General features: G+C 40.3%; 1 protein-coding gene across 1 annotated transcript in view; it reads right to left on the bottom strand.

Moving 5' to 3' along the window:
- The window catches only part of TMEM87B (transmembrane protein 87B), a 65978-nt gene that overhangs the window by 11619 nt on the left and 40298 nt on the right, over positions 1 to 14061 (bottom strand). The window contains exons 9-14 of the mRNA XM_089693263.1: positions 13628 to 13811; positions 13423 to 13522; positions 11588 to 11681; positions 6645 to 6716; positions 5133 to 5241; positions 4995 to 5053 (exon numbers count right to left, since the gene is read on the bottom strand). Of these exons, the coding sequence (XP_089549389.1) occupies positions 4995 to 5053; positions 5133 to 5241; positions 6645 to 6716; positions 11588 to 11681; positions 13423 to 13522; positions 13628 to 13811 (618 nt within the window). The remainder of the gene's footprint in view (positions 1 to 4994; positions 5054 to 5132; positions 5242 to 6644; positions 6717 to 11587; positions 11682 to 13422; positions 13523 to 13627; positions 13812 to 14061) is intronic.

The raw sequence follows: 14061 nt of genomic DNA, 5'->3' as shown, positions 1-14061 counted from the left end.
ATTTCTTTGGTGAAAACAACCCAAATCAGTGTATAATATTTAGTCTAAAAGCAAAGTTTCAGAGTCCACAACTATGGAATATAATAAAAAATTAAAAAAAAAAAAAAAAAAAAAAAAAAAAAATCGATCAATCCTGATGTACTAAGGGCTTCATTTGCCCGTTCTTGAGGCCCCAAAATGTCAGGACAGTAGAAATATCCTCAAAGTTACCCCTTTAAGTAGAGTCTGAGGTCTTTAGTAAGAAGCATGGCGAGTTTTTTGAACTTGTAATGTTTTTGTCACTTTTTTTTGTAAAATGAAGACATTTTTAAAAATTGTTTGTTTTTTTCACTTTTTTCTTTTTCTTCACCAGTGCAGTACAGCGTCATCATGTAACTGGTGGGGTGGTGATCGGGCACACTGACTAGTGGCACTATGTAAAACACAAAACAAAATATTTTTTAAAATATTTTTTCAATTTTTTGTTTGTTTTTTCTTGATTTTTTTCTTTTTTGCAATTTCTTTTTTTAACACACTGTGACCAGAGCAATATGATGTTACAATAGTAACACTGTACTACTCTGAGGAAGTTATCAGGATTTTTTTTTTTATTAAATGATTGCTTATACCAGTGAATTTCACTGATATAAGCAATCATTTTTACTGAATGAAACGGATTCAGTGTTTACTACTGTGATTGGTCATAGCTAATCACATGGTACAGATGGGCTGTGTTTGGCCCTGTCTGTCCTGTACAGAAGGATCCGCTCCCTCCAAGTCAATAAGGATCTTAAATATCCTAGAAGTAGCATGTTTTTGTGCTGTATTAACAATCAGTTTTTCAAAGGATGCAGATCCTCCAGCAACCTCAGTAGTTGTGGAAGCATTGAAACAAAATTACCTAGTTGATAGTACCGCCACTCGTCTAATGTGACAAATAAATCTTTTTTTCTCTTTAAATCTAGAAAAGTGCACACTTTCCCCTTTCCATTATATCCTTCAAACGTGCATTTTCTTTAATCCATTTCACAGAAATATTATCCTTCCCTGGAGGAAAATAATACGTACACTCCAGCGGAATATTGAATTATTTCCATCTCTTTTGCTTGTGAATAGTGTCCCACACTCTCAAAACATTCCTTATAAAAAAAAACTAGTATTCACATCCAATATACCAAAATTGTGTGGTATCCAAATATTCTTCTCCAATTTACTCATAGTCTCCTCTATATTTACCCAACATTTTCCTTGCGAATTAAATGTCCAATATACAATTCGTGATAATATCACCGATACATAATATTTCCTAAAATTAGGCAGGTTTAATCCCCTGTTCCTTTTTGCCCTACATAATACCTTATATTTAATTCTCGGTTTCTTATTTACCAAAATAAACTTAAGTATCATCCTCTTTATTATCTCACAGTAGGATCCTGGTAAATGTATTGGGAGCATATGAAACTTATACAGAATTTTTGGTACTATCACCATCTTTACCAAATGTATGCTACCTATCCAAGAGGCCCCTCCGTTTAGAAGTCTCCGCAACTCCACCTTTATTTTGTTTATTAACCTGGTAAATACCTTTTACTGAAGGAGTTCACTTTATTCCCAAATAACCGAATTCCTTTTCCCTCTGTGTAAATGGAAAATCATTTTGTAGCGTTTGCTTTTCTGTCTTTGAAACATTGATGTTCAGTATCTCTGATTTTGAGGGGTTTATTTTCAGGTTTGATAGCTCTCCATACTGTTTTAATAGTTTAATTTAGTTAGGCAACGTTATTCTAGGATTCACTATATAGAACAACATATTGTCTGCATACGCTGCCACCTTATGTTCTACGTCACCTATCATTATTCCTGTTATATCCACATACTTTCTTACCATCGCCAGCAAGGGTTCCAGGGATATTACAAATAAAGGAGAGAGTGGGCATCCCTGTCTAGTGCCATTATACATTTTAAAAAACTGTGAAAGGGAAACGTTGACCTTGACCACTACTGAGGGGCCATTATAAAGCCCTTTTATCCACTAACATTTTAGGTCCTATTTCTATGGCTTCTAACGTATCAAACATAAATCCCCAATCAACCCTGTCAAAAGCTTTTTCAGCGTTGATCGACAAGATTATGTTCTTAAGCCCTTGTCCCTACCTTGTCTGCCAGGAACGAATCCCACCTGATCCATGTGTATCCACTCCAGCATTAGCTCCTTCAGTCTAGTTGCCAAAACCTTAGCATATGGTTTTATGTCTATATTTAATAAAGATATGGGCCTATAACTGGCACACTGTGAACTATCCTTCCCTTCTTTTAGTATAATTGTTATGAATGCTTGCAATGATTCTTCCCTCATTCCTAACCTCTCTCCTACCACATTCATATATGTACACATTCTGGGGGCTAGGAGATCTTTAAATTTCTTGAGTAACCTACAGTATATTCACCGGGGCCAGGGCTCTTTCCTACTGCCATACTCTTCAAGGCCAGGGTAATAGTTCTCTCTAAGGTCCCTAAGCTTTCTTCTGTTATTCTTGGCATTCGTGCGTCATTTAAATATTTCTGCCTTTTTTCCCCTCCTCGGTTTCTTTTTGGTTTCTAGGACTCACATCATACAACCTGCTGTAATATTTTTGAAACATACTAACAATATCGGTGGTGGAATACACCATTTCTCCTTTTCCATCTTTAAGTTTTTCTATATAATTCTTCCTTTATAAATGTTTTTCCTTTAATCTCCTCATTAAATGTTTACCTGAGCTGTGTCCCCACTGATATCTATCTTTTGATACCCTATTAAATATTCTCCTTGATTCCTCTTCCATTAGGTCTTTTAGTTCTTCTCTTTTAAACACTTGCCGACAGCAGATAGCTGAATGATGGCTTCTCTGCAGCCAGCCAGTTCTGGGAGGGTGTCATATGACGTCCTCCCAGAAGGCGCCTTTCCGCGCGCCCCCCGGCGATCTCCGTGATCGCTGTGTCGTATGAAAACAGCTGATCACGTGATGTGGTAAAAGGCTAATCACAGCAGCCTTTTACCACGTGATCAGCCGTGTTCAATAACACAGAGGAAAGTACTGCCAATAACCAACAATTGTCAGAGGACGAATTGGCACCGATCATCAGGGTTCAGCAGTGCCACCCACCTGTGCCCAACAGTGCCTAGTAGTGCCACCCAGCAGTGCTTACCAGCACCACCCACCAGTGCCCAGCAGTGCTACCCATCAGTGCCCAGCAGAGCCGCCAGTCAGTGCCTCCCAGCAGTGCCCATCATTGTTCCATATCAGTGCCGCCTATGCGTGCCCATCAGTGCTGCCTATCAGTGCCATCTCATCAATGCACATCAGTGAAGGAGAAAAATTACCTGTTTGCAAAATTTTATAATAGAAACAGAAAAACTTTTTTTTTTCAAAATTTTTGCTCTTTTTTTGTTTATAGCGCAAAAAATAAAACACCCAGTGGCGAGTAAATACCACCAAAAGAAAGCTATATTTGCGTGGAAATGAGGCAGGCTCTATTTGACTTGCTGCAGGTTTCTAATGCACGCTGTGAGAAGCTCACAATGTTCAGTGAAATGAAAGGAAGCAATTTCAGTTTACATTCGAGCAAGACTGAAGGTAAAGTTGGACTTCAGCTTTAACCACTTGCCGACCGCGCATAGCCGAATGACGGCTGCACCGCGGCCGGCTAGTTCTGGGTGGACGTCATATGACGTCCTCCCAGAACACGCTCTCCTGCGCGCCCCAGGGGGCGCGCACCCGGCGATCTCCGTGATCGCTGTGTCCTACGGACACAGCTGATCACGAGATGTGGTGAAAGGCCGATCCCACCGGCCTTTTACCACGTGATCAGCGGTGTCCAATGACACGCTGATCACAGGAAAATGCAAGTGCCGGTTCTCGGCTGCACTTTCCTCACGCTGTCAGATCGTGAGGAAAGTACTGCCGAGAACCGGCAGTTGTCAGAGCGGGGATCGGCACCGATCATCAGGGCACTGATGATCAGTGCCCTGATGATCGGTGCCCAGCAGTGACCCCCGCAAGTTCCTCCCAGCAGTGCGCCCACTAGCCCCGCCCACCCATGCCCAGCAGTGCCCCCACCTGTGCCCAGCAGTGCCCCCACCTGTGCCACTCTGCAGTGCCACCTACCTGTGCCCAGAAGTGCCACCTACATGTGCCAGCAGTGCCACCCACCTGTGCCCACCCACCTGTGCCCACCAGTGCCACCCACCTGTGCCCACCAGTGCCACCTACCTGTGCCCACCCACCAGTGGTGCCCACCAGTGCCGCCCACCAGTGCAGCCCACCAGTGCTGCCAGTCAGTGCCACCAGTCAGTGCCCAGGGGTTGTGCCAGTCAGTGCCGCCAGTCAGTGCCCAGAAGTGATGCCAGTCAGTGCCGTCTATCAGTACCCATAATCAGTGTCACCTATCAGTGCCGCCTATCAGTGCTGCATATCAGTGCCGCCTATCCGTGACCCCTAATTAGTGCTGTCTATCAGTGCCGCCTATCCGTGCCACCTCATTAGTACTGCCTATCAGTGCCCTTTAGTGCTGCCTATCAGTGCCCATCAGTGCCGCCTATCAGTGCCCATCAGTGCCGCCTATCAGTGCCCATCAGTGCCGCCTCATCAACGCAAATCAGTGAAGAAGAAAAAATACCTGTTTGAAAAATTTTATAAAAGAAACAAATAAACTTTTTTTTTTTTTTCAAATTTTTTGCACTTTTTTTAATTTATAGCGCAAAAAGTAAAGCGCCCAGTGGCGATTAAATACCACCAAAAGAAAGCTCTATTTGTGAGAAAAAAATGATCAAAATTTCATATGGGTACAATGTTGCATGACGGCGCAATTGTCAATCAAAGTGCGGCAGCGCTGAAAGCTGAAAATTGGCCTGGTAAGGAAGGGGGTATAAGTGCCTGGTAGGCAAGTGGTTAATAAGGCAAAGTGACGTATCCCATAGAATATAACAGAATGATTATAAAGACCATATAGAAAAATATACTCATAATACTTACAGATGGACATGGTGCCAGTCTGAACTTTTTTGTTGTCCACGCCATAAATATTACAGATGCTTAGAAGAAAAGAGAACACACACATTACAACATTATCTTTTCAATACCACAGTTGAGGAAAATGGAGTCTAAACTTACCTAATATGGCAAAAATTAATGTATTTGTAAAATGTCTGTATAGTGAGTATTTCACTGTGTTTTTTCTTAACTTCAGTGTCTTCATTGTTTGAGCCAAGCTTACAAATATGTATGGAGCAGCTAAGGAGAACACTAAAAGTATTTATACGATTAACTGCAAGCAAGAAGCACACACAGAACGGAAATTTAACACTCTTATCAAATGGCACTCTTCTCACAGTAGGACCAAGATCAAAGATCTTCAAGTAAAAGGTTATTAGTACAGTCACACTGCAATATAAATACCAGGACCAAGAGAATGGGTATTTATAACCCCTTAAACTGGCTGTACGCACCTATGTGGCAGCACGGTGGTGGGCTTTAATGTCAAATTGACATGTATGCAGCCCTAAAATCCCTTGTTTGTGCTGGGAGTGTATTTACTCGGGGCCCCAGCACTGTGAGTGAACTATCACAGACAGTGTTTTACAAGAAGGTTCCTAAACACATGATCACTATGACAAGCCAATGGCAGTGATCCTTTGACCTGAATGCCCACATCCATGTTTTAAGAACCCCCTATAGGGCTGGCTTCCATTGGCTGGAAAGGGTTAAGAAAACAACTAAGGCTACCAATGCTGATTTTTGGAAAATGCTACTTGTCATCTTTTGTGCTTTTCCAATGACTTTAATATTCAAGAGTAAATGATCTGGTAGAATATAGGCAGATTAGGGGTTCTGACTTCATTTCAGCAAAACACTATTTGCATCAATCGAACTTAAAATAATCACTGTGCAAAATTAAAAAAAAGTCCTCTTCCATGAAAATTAAACAAATAGCACCATTTATCAAATTGTCATGCCTCTAACCATCTTATGCATGTGAAATAACTACAAAACAAGTCTCAAGCTATTCCTCATATCAGGAATATCTGCCAGCGATGTGACAGGGGTTGGCACAGACATCAGAATACCTGGCAGTGCAGGGTGGACAAAGGCAACAAATGTTTCCACCACTAGAAAATATAGAAAAGTTTTATATGCTAGCATAAAATGGCATATAAAAACCCCAGGGAAAATTTAAGTTACCCTTGTAGTGGTGTTTCCCCCACACTGCAATGGTTAATTGCAGATTTTATCTAGGGTACCATTAAAAAGCAGTTTACCTTACCTTATTTTCTAACTCCCAAAGAGCCTCTCCTCTCATGTGTAGCTTTAGATTTTCCCCAGAGTTCAGCTATAACAACGAGTCTACCGTGCATTTGCATGACTTGTAAGTAGGGATAAAATCAAACTGACCTTAACTAAACTCAAACTATTGTACACTAGCCCTAGAACTTACTTTTAAAACGTATAAATCCAATGTAATCAAAACATTTGCATTTCTTGCAGTTCTTACCACTGATCCATTATTTAGCCAATACACAGATTAAGAATTTTGAAGCTTCCTTTTAAGGGACAGAATATAATGTACTATAATTACTTCCTTTCAAGAATATAAAACGTTATGTGATCTTTCCTGTTAAAGGATATCCACCAGCACAATGCTGAGTCCAGAAGAGCTAGAGGGATGCTTGCCAGCAAAACCAAGTCAGATTCTTTTGTCTGCAACAGAAAAAAAATACATTCAAGCCCACTAGCACATTCACTTAATATCCTAAAATGAATTAACATTTTGCTCACCAAGTCATTAATGGTACTCGATCTTTAGAAACTAACAATAGTCTCCTAATCCTTGAAAATCAGACACTCATGGGGCATGCAGAATTAGTGGTTTAGATCGACTGCAGGAAGATGCGATCAAAAATGCCTCCATGGAATCGGAGGAGGAAAAACCAATTGCTGACGAAATGCTGTTATTTCTGGCTTTGACCAATTTTTTTTCCCCATTAAACTCTATTAGACCTAGTGATTTATAGCCCTGCTTGTTTGATTGAATACATATATTTGATCAAACTCATGGGTGGTTTATCTTGTTTTCAGGCAACCACTTTTAATTTTTTTGTTTGATTCTCAATCAATAGAAAGTAATTGAAAGTGCCTGAAAGTTGCTATATATATATATATATATATATATATATATATATATATATATATATATATATACAGTCATGGCCGAAATTGTTGGCACCCTTGATATTTTTCCTGAAAATCAAGTATTTCACACAAAAAAGGTATTGCATTAACACATGTTTTGCTATACACATGTTTATTCCCTTTGTATGTATTGGAACAAATATAAAACAGAGGCAGAAAAGCAAATATGACATAATGTCACACAAAACCCCAAAAATGGGCTGGACAAAAGTATTGGCACCCTTAACTTAATATTTGGTTGCACACCCTTTGGAAAACATAACTGAAATCAGTCGCTTCCTATAACCATCAATAAGCTTCTGACACCTCTCACCCGGAATTTTGGACCACTCTTCCTTTGCAAACAGCTCCAGGTCTCTCTTATTGGAAGGACACCTTTTCCCAACAGCAATTTTAAGATCTCTCCACAGGTGTTCAATGGGATTTAGATCTGGGCTCATTGCTGGCCACTTCAGAACTCTCCAGCGCTTCTTTGCCATCCATTTCTGAGTGCTTTTTGACGTATGTTTGGGGTCATTGTCCTGCTGGAAGACCCAGGATCTTGGACGCAAACCCAGCTTTCTGACACTGGGCCCTACAGTGCGACCCAAAATCCTTTGGTAATCCTCAGATTTCATGATGCCTTGCACACAGTCAAGGCACCCAGTGCCAGAGGCAGCAAAACAACCCCAAAACATCATTGAACCTCCACCATATTTTACCGTAGGTACTGTGTTTTGTTCTTTGTAGGCCTCATTCCGTTTTCGGTAAACAGTAGAATGATGTGCTTTACCGAAAAGCTCTATCTTGGTCTCATCTGTCCACAAGACGTTTTCCCAGAAGGCTTTTGGCTTACTCAAGTACATTTTGGCAAACTGTAGTCTTGCTTTTTTATGTCTCTGTGTCAGCAGTGGGGTCCTCCTGGGTCTCCTGCCATAGCGTTTCATTTCATTTAAATGTCGACGGATAGTTCGCGCTGACACTGATGCTCCCTGAGCCTGCAGGACAGCTTGAATGTCTTTGGAACATGTTTGGGGCTGCTTATCCACCATCCGGACTATTCTGCGTTGCAATCTTTCATCAATTTTCCTCATCCGTCCACGACCAGGGAGATTAGCTACAGTGCCATGGGTTGCAAACTTCTTGATAATGTTGCGCACTGTGGACAAAGGCAAATCTAGTTCTCTGGAGATGGACTTGTAACCTTGAGATTGTTGATATTTTGCCACAATTTTGGTTCTCAGGTCCTCAGACAGTTCTCGTCTCCTCTTTCTGTTGTCCATGCTTAGTGTGGCACAGACAGACACACAATGCAAAGGTTAAGTGAACGTCTCTCCTTTTTATCTGCTTTCAGGTGTGATTTCTATATTGCCCACACCTGTTACTTGCCCCAGGTGAGTTTACAGGAGCATCACATGCTTGTAACATTCTTATTTATCCGCAGTTGTGAAAGGGTGCCAATACTTTTGTCCAGCCCATTTTTGGAGGTTTGTGTGACATTATGTCGAATTTGCTTTCTTTCCTCCCTTTTTTTGTTTTGTCCCAATACACACAAAGGGAATAAACATGTGTATAGCAAAACATGTGTTAATGCAATACGTTTCGTGAGAAATACATGATTTCCTGGAGAAATATCAAGGGTGCCAACAATTTCGGCCATGACTATATATATATATATATATATATATATATATATATATATATATATATATATATATATATATATATATATCCAGCTTTACAGTTCCCAAACACAACCACTGATGTTCAGAAGATTACAATATTTCTCTTCAGAAATCACAGGGTGCCCTAATGATCAAGTGGATGGTGCCACTACTGAAACTAAAAAACAAATATTTGTGTATCTCACTAGTACATCTTCATAATTGAAATTGCAAGCCTGTGGGTTTTTGTATTGTGCCTGCCCTAATCGATGGCTATCTTAAGGCTGAGTTCACACAGGCAGCAAAGGGGCAGCAAATGGGGCAGCTGATCAGAGTTTTTACCGCATACCTATAAAATACCATAGCGCTCGTTAAGATCCGATCACATTGCCACTGCCTTGACATTTTGTGGAAAATTTAACTCATGCCACGTTTGGCAGGCAGTGCCAACTGCTAAGCATGCCTATTGAAGGTAATGGTACCACACTGTAACAAGGCGCCAACTGACACAGTTGTGGTGCATCCTGAATGCCTGCAAACTGATTTTAAACCAGACCTTGAAATTTCCACTCGCCTGCTCGCCAATGGCGAGTGGAAATTATGGTGGGGGCGAGTGTGTCCCCCAGGGCCGTCTTGCTGAGCCGGCTCGGAGCTCAGGCCGGACCTGTCATTGGCACTGGGAGCCGTCAGACTGCTCAATAGTTGAGCGCAGTGAAAGCAAAGGAAGGAGTGTGTGCTGTGCTCTCTGCCTCCCCCTAGAGTGTAGTACCCGGCTCGGTGAGTGAACAACGAAGTACTGCAACTTTTTGTAGGTGTGTGTACCGAATTTCAACTCACTCTGGTCACATGATCCTCTATGTCAGCCAGTGGTGGCTTCAGGGGAGAGGAGAGAGCACTTAACAGCGTGCGTGCGTGTATGCATGTCTGTGTATGTACATGTGTGCATCTGTGTGTACAGGTGTCTCTGTTTGTGTGTGTTTCTTGGTGGCGAGTAACTCTTAAGGCCTGGCTAGTAGCTCAGGATTTGAAATTTTAAGCCCTGCTCTAAACCACTTATGCAAAACAACCTACTGTAGATAGCTCTTTAGAGGTGTATTTAAAACCACTTGACTTGTGAACTAAGGTTTAGATATACATAAAATGTGTACATAAATCACAACCTATATTGCTCCTGGAAAAAGATTAATCTTGTACATTCTTCTGGGAAGAGAGCTCTGAGTACAATAAGACCAAAAGGGTACTTAGAGTCACTATTTCACCCTCCCATTCCCTTCCCCCAACCTCATTTTACTTCCCTGCTGTCTTTTTTTCTATTGTTGGCACTTTTACATGGTTTCTATCTTCAAATTTTGTTTCCAGGTCAAGACGCTTACAAACTTGATCTTGATCTAAATATATATCCCACCTTGGTTGTTCTGATCAAGACATACTTGCCTTGTTTTTTTTTTGTCTGTTTTTGTTTAAATGCACTGCAGGTTGAAGTGGCATAAAGAACGGCATTTCCCATTGAGTCTCTTCTATAGTAAGCTTCATGAACATACAATGATAATTTCATGCAACTCCTACTTATTTTATGGAAACCCATACTTTTCAATTTCCAGAGAACATATGTATGCTGGAACAAATTTAATACTGCAGTCAATCAACATCTACTGCAGATTACTTACTGTGTTTATTAAACTAATAAATGGGAGTGAAGCAAAATATTATTCCTGAAAGTGGTTGTAAAGACAAAAGGTTTTTTACCTTCTTTGTGCAGCCCCCCCCCACCCCAAATTTACCTGCGCCCAAATCTCTATCCACTACTGTGCAAGAGCAGCGGCTCTCTCTTTCATCACAGCACAGATTGATAACAGTGGGAGTCATTGGCTCCTGCTGCTGTCAGTCAAATCCTGTGATGAAGGAGATGGGGGCATGGCCAAGCCGTGCTGTCTGTGTCAATGAACACAGGCAGCGGGCTCAGGATGAAGCCCAAAGCTGTGCCACGCTAGGAAGTGGATTCCTATGGTGGTACCCCGAGAGGAGGAGCAGCAGCAAGGAGGGCCAGTGGGGACCCTAGAAGAGGAGGATCAGGGATGCTCAGGTTAGTTTAACATATTTTGACAAACTGTAGCAATTTTGTTTTTGTTGTTTAATAAAAAACAGGCTTCAGTGTGAGGGGCATGTGTGGTTTGTCATCATCACTATTTATGCACCATTCCTTCAAGCTTCTAATTTAAATTTCCAAGGCTGTGCTCAATCTAAAGTGCCATCTCCTATGGCATTTACTTCTAAACTCATATTTTAGAAGCAGAATGCTATGAAAAAAAAAACGGATGAAACTAAAGATATGCCTCAAAAGCGAGCACACATTCTTGTACACTAAAACCAAACTCTCCCTCTCTATGGGGCAAAATAAGTATCATTAGCCCTGTGCAACATTTACCACTCTAGGCAAGCTGTAAAATTTGAAGAGATCACTTACAGTTGGCTCTGAGAAAGACATCTGGCAAAGTAGAACATCCATGCCAACATAACTATACAAGGGGCATTACATCACCAATCATTACCTAAACTCCTGCACCCCAGTGTGAATAAAACTAGAACCTGTGTCCAACTACTGTTTATGGAAAGGGAATGGGTCTCTTTGTGCTGCTAAGACAGTATCAGACTTGGTAAATTTTGGAAAAGGTTAGCAAATTTAGTGACATAGCTAATTTAATAAACACCAAAGCACATGAACAGACTTTCTCTTACTCCAATAACTCTCATCACTCCTTCAACTGTGGCGAATATCAGATAGAGGACCCCCATTCCAACTACACGATGCATCACTGCTCCCAAGCGTGGCCTGACCAAAAACACAGGTTTGAGATATTAACATACATTACTTGTTCACACTACAATAAATGACTTTCATCTACATAAAGCAAACACAAGAATGTCTCAGCATTTCCACAAAAGTCACACAAATAGTAAAACATTCCCTAACATTTGATCCTAAGAGAAAAAGATCACATTCAACCAGAATAGTTAAACAGTCAACCAATACAGAAGATCTAGCACTATGGGCTAAAAACATTCGGCCAGCAGAGGAAATATGAGGGAGACCTCTGTGAAATGAAGCAGCTACTGCAGAGAGTCAGGAATTTAAAAAGTTTAACACATTAAGGCTCAATGCACACTGGGCGTTTTAAGAACGTGTAAAGTCGCGTTAAAAACGCAAGTTTTTCCATTAGCGTTTAGCTGCCTTTTTCCATGTTTGCGGTTTTTAGCTTTTTTTTTTTTATTATTATTGCTTTTAAACACAGAAAAACTTTTTTTGGTCAAAAATAGGGGCAAAAACACCAGTTTGCTGCATTTTTCAGCGTTAGAGCATTTTTACAGCTATAAAAATCCTCTAGAAACCCACTAGTTCTGAGTTTTTTTCCACCCAAAAAATGCTGATTAAAGCCTATGTGTGCATGGACACATAGGATAACATGCTGGGGAGTTTACTGGCTGTAGAAAAAAAAAAAAAGGCCAAAAGCCAAAAACAGCAGCTGTAAAAACGTCAAGTGTGCATAAGGACTAATACATTAAAAACCTCACCTTGTTTCTATTTCTTTTTATGACACAATGTGTTTTTTTGATGTGCAGCTAGCGGACTTATCATATGCATGACCCGTTTTAGTAACGAACTTATTTCTAAGATCCATCTTGGGGTAATCTCATATGTTGTGCCCCGACATGGCCCAGTTAGGCAACTTTTTTGCTGGCCATACAAGCACATGGTGCGTAGAGGAGATGGTTGAGTGGAAAATGATATAAGCAAATGAGTCCCTCTTTACCGTTTTAGCAATAACATTACACACGTTAGAATGCCTTCTTTGCGTTATTAAATACTTCTGGAGGCATATTTTTTTATTATACATTTTTTATTTTCCTTAGAGTATTTTAACATTCAGGTTTTGCTTGGCTATATAAGTTCAGCTAACAGTGTGGCTGAGATGCCCCAATATGAACGTAACCCAAGATACTAGGTACTGTGTTTATTATGTATCTGAGCAGTCTCATCGATTTTCCTTTTCACACAAAGGGTTGTTTGCCAAAAGGAGTGTATAAAAAAAAGGACTTGAAGAAGAATATAGCTGCATTCAATAGTGCTAATTTGTGTCTTCGGTTCTTGAAAACCCCTTGACATTTATTCAAAAAATTTAAAATGCTTTTATACTGACCAAGTTCTAGTTTGTTTATGGCCCTTTTATAAGACATAAATCCTAGTATATACTGACAGCTGAAGAAGAAAAAAAATACTCTCCATATTATAGAGGCCCATCAAGAAGGTTTAGATAGAGCTGTGAATGGGTAGCAGCTATGAGAAAACCATATACCCAATTATAGGACACATAAGCAGGCTACTGATGCTAGAGACACCTCAGAAAATTCTAGAACCATGATGGCATCAACTAACTGGACGCACTGATGGAGGACAGAAATCATTTTTCTGCCCATAGGCCTTCCACCCTACATTTGCCCCATGCTAGAAATGGATCTCTGCAAGTCTTATTCCTTATTGATATTAATTTATGTTCACAAAAATAAACACTTACTTTACTATACCATATCCCAAGCTAACAATGGTGACCAATAACCGAGCCAGGGTTCTTTTGATGGAAGAAACCAATTCTGCAAATACCAACAGACCGGGTGCTACATAAAGAGAAGTACATTTAAAACACAGGTATGATCACATAATGTGATAATGTATGTACCAGAATTAAGTCATTAAAAAAAAAAAAAAAATGACAGACTTACATGATACTCCTGTACTGTTGATATTTTGATATTCCGCATAGAATACTGCTTTTTCCAGCATTCCCAAGAAAATTACTGCAGCTATCCAAAACTGTATTCTTAACAAATCTTTCCAATAGCAAGCAGACCAACCGAACCACAGGAGTCCAAAAACTATGTACATTATGCACATCACCATGTAAAACTGTAAAATAAAAATATATACTCAAAAAATACACAAAAATGTATAGTAAATATTTACATCCACACAACAGAGTAAGCAATTCTGTAACTTAATAATTTTAAGAAAAATTACAACTTCATATTGGGGGGTGCTTTAAGGGTCCATTCAGGCGACTGTGCTGCATAAGTATATGCCCATTAACGTGTGCTGCATTAAGTCAACCATTCATTTGAAAGGGCTGCCTCATGCACCAAAACAGGTGCATGCTGCT

This window comes from Staurois parvus, unplaced genomic scaffold, assembly GCF_062004578.1.
Source record: "Staurois parvus isolate SC_StPar_1 unplaced genomic scaffold, SC_StPar_1.0 ptg000619l, whole genome shotgun sequence".
Classification (NCBI taxonomy): domain Eukaryota; kingdom Metazoa; phylum Chordata; class Amphibia; order Anura; family Ranidae; genus Staurois; species Staurois parvus.
The sequence above is the reverse complement of the archived record's forward strand: the minus strand, read 5'-3'. Positions and strand labels throughout refer to the sequence as shown.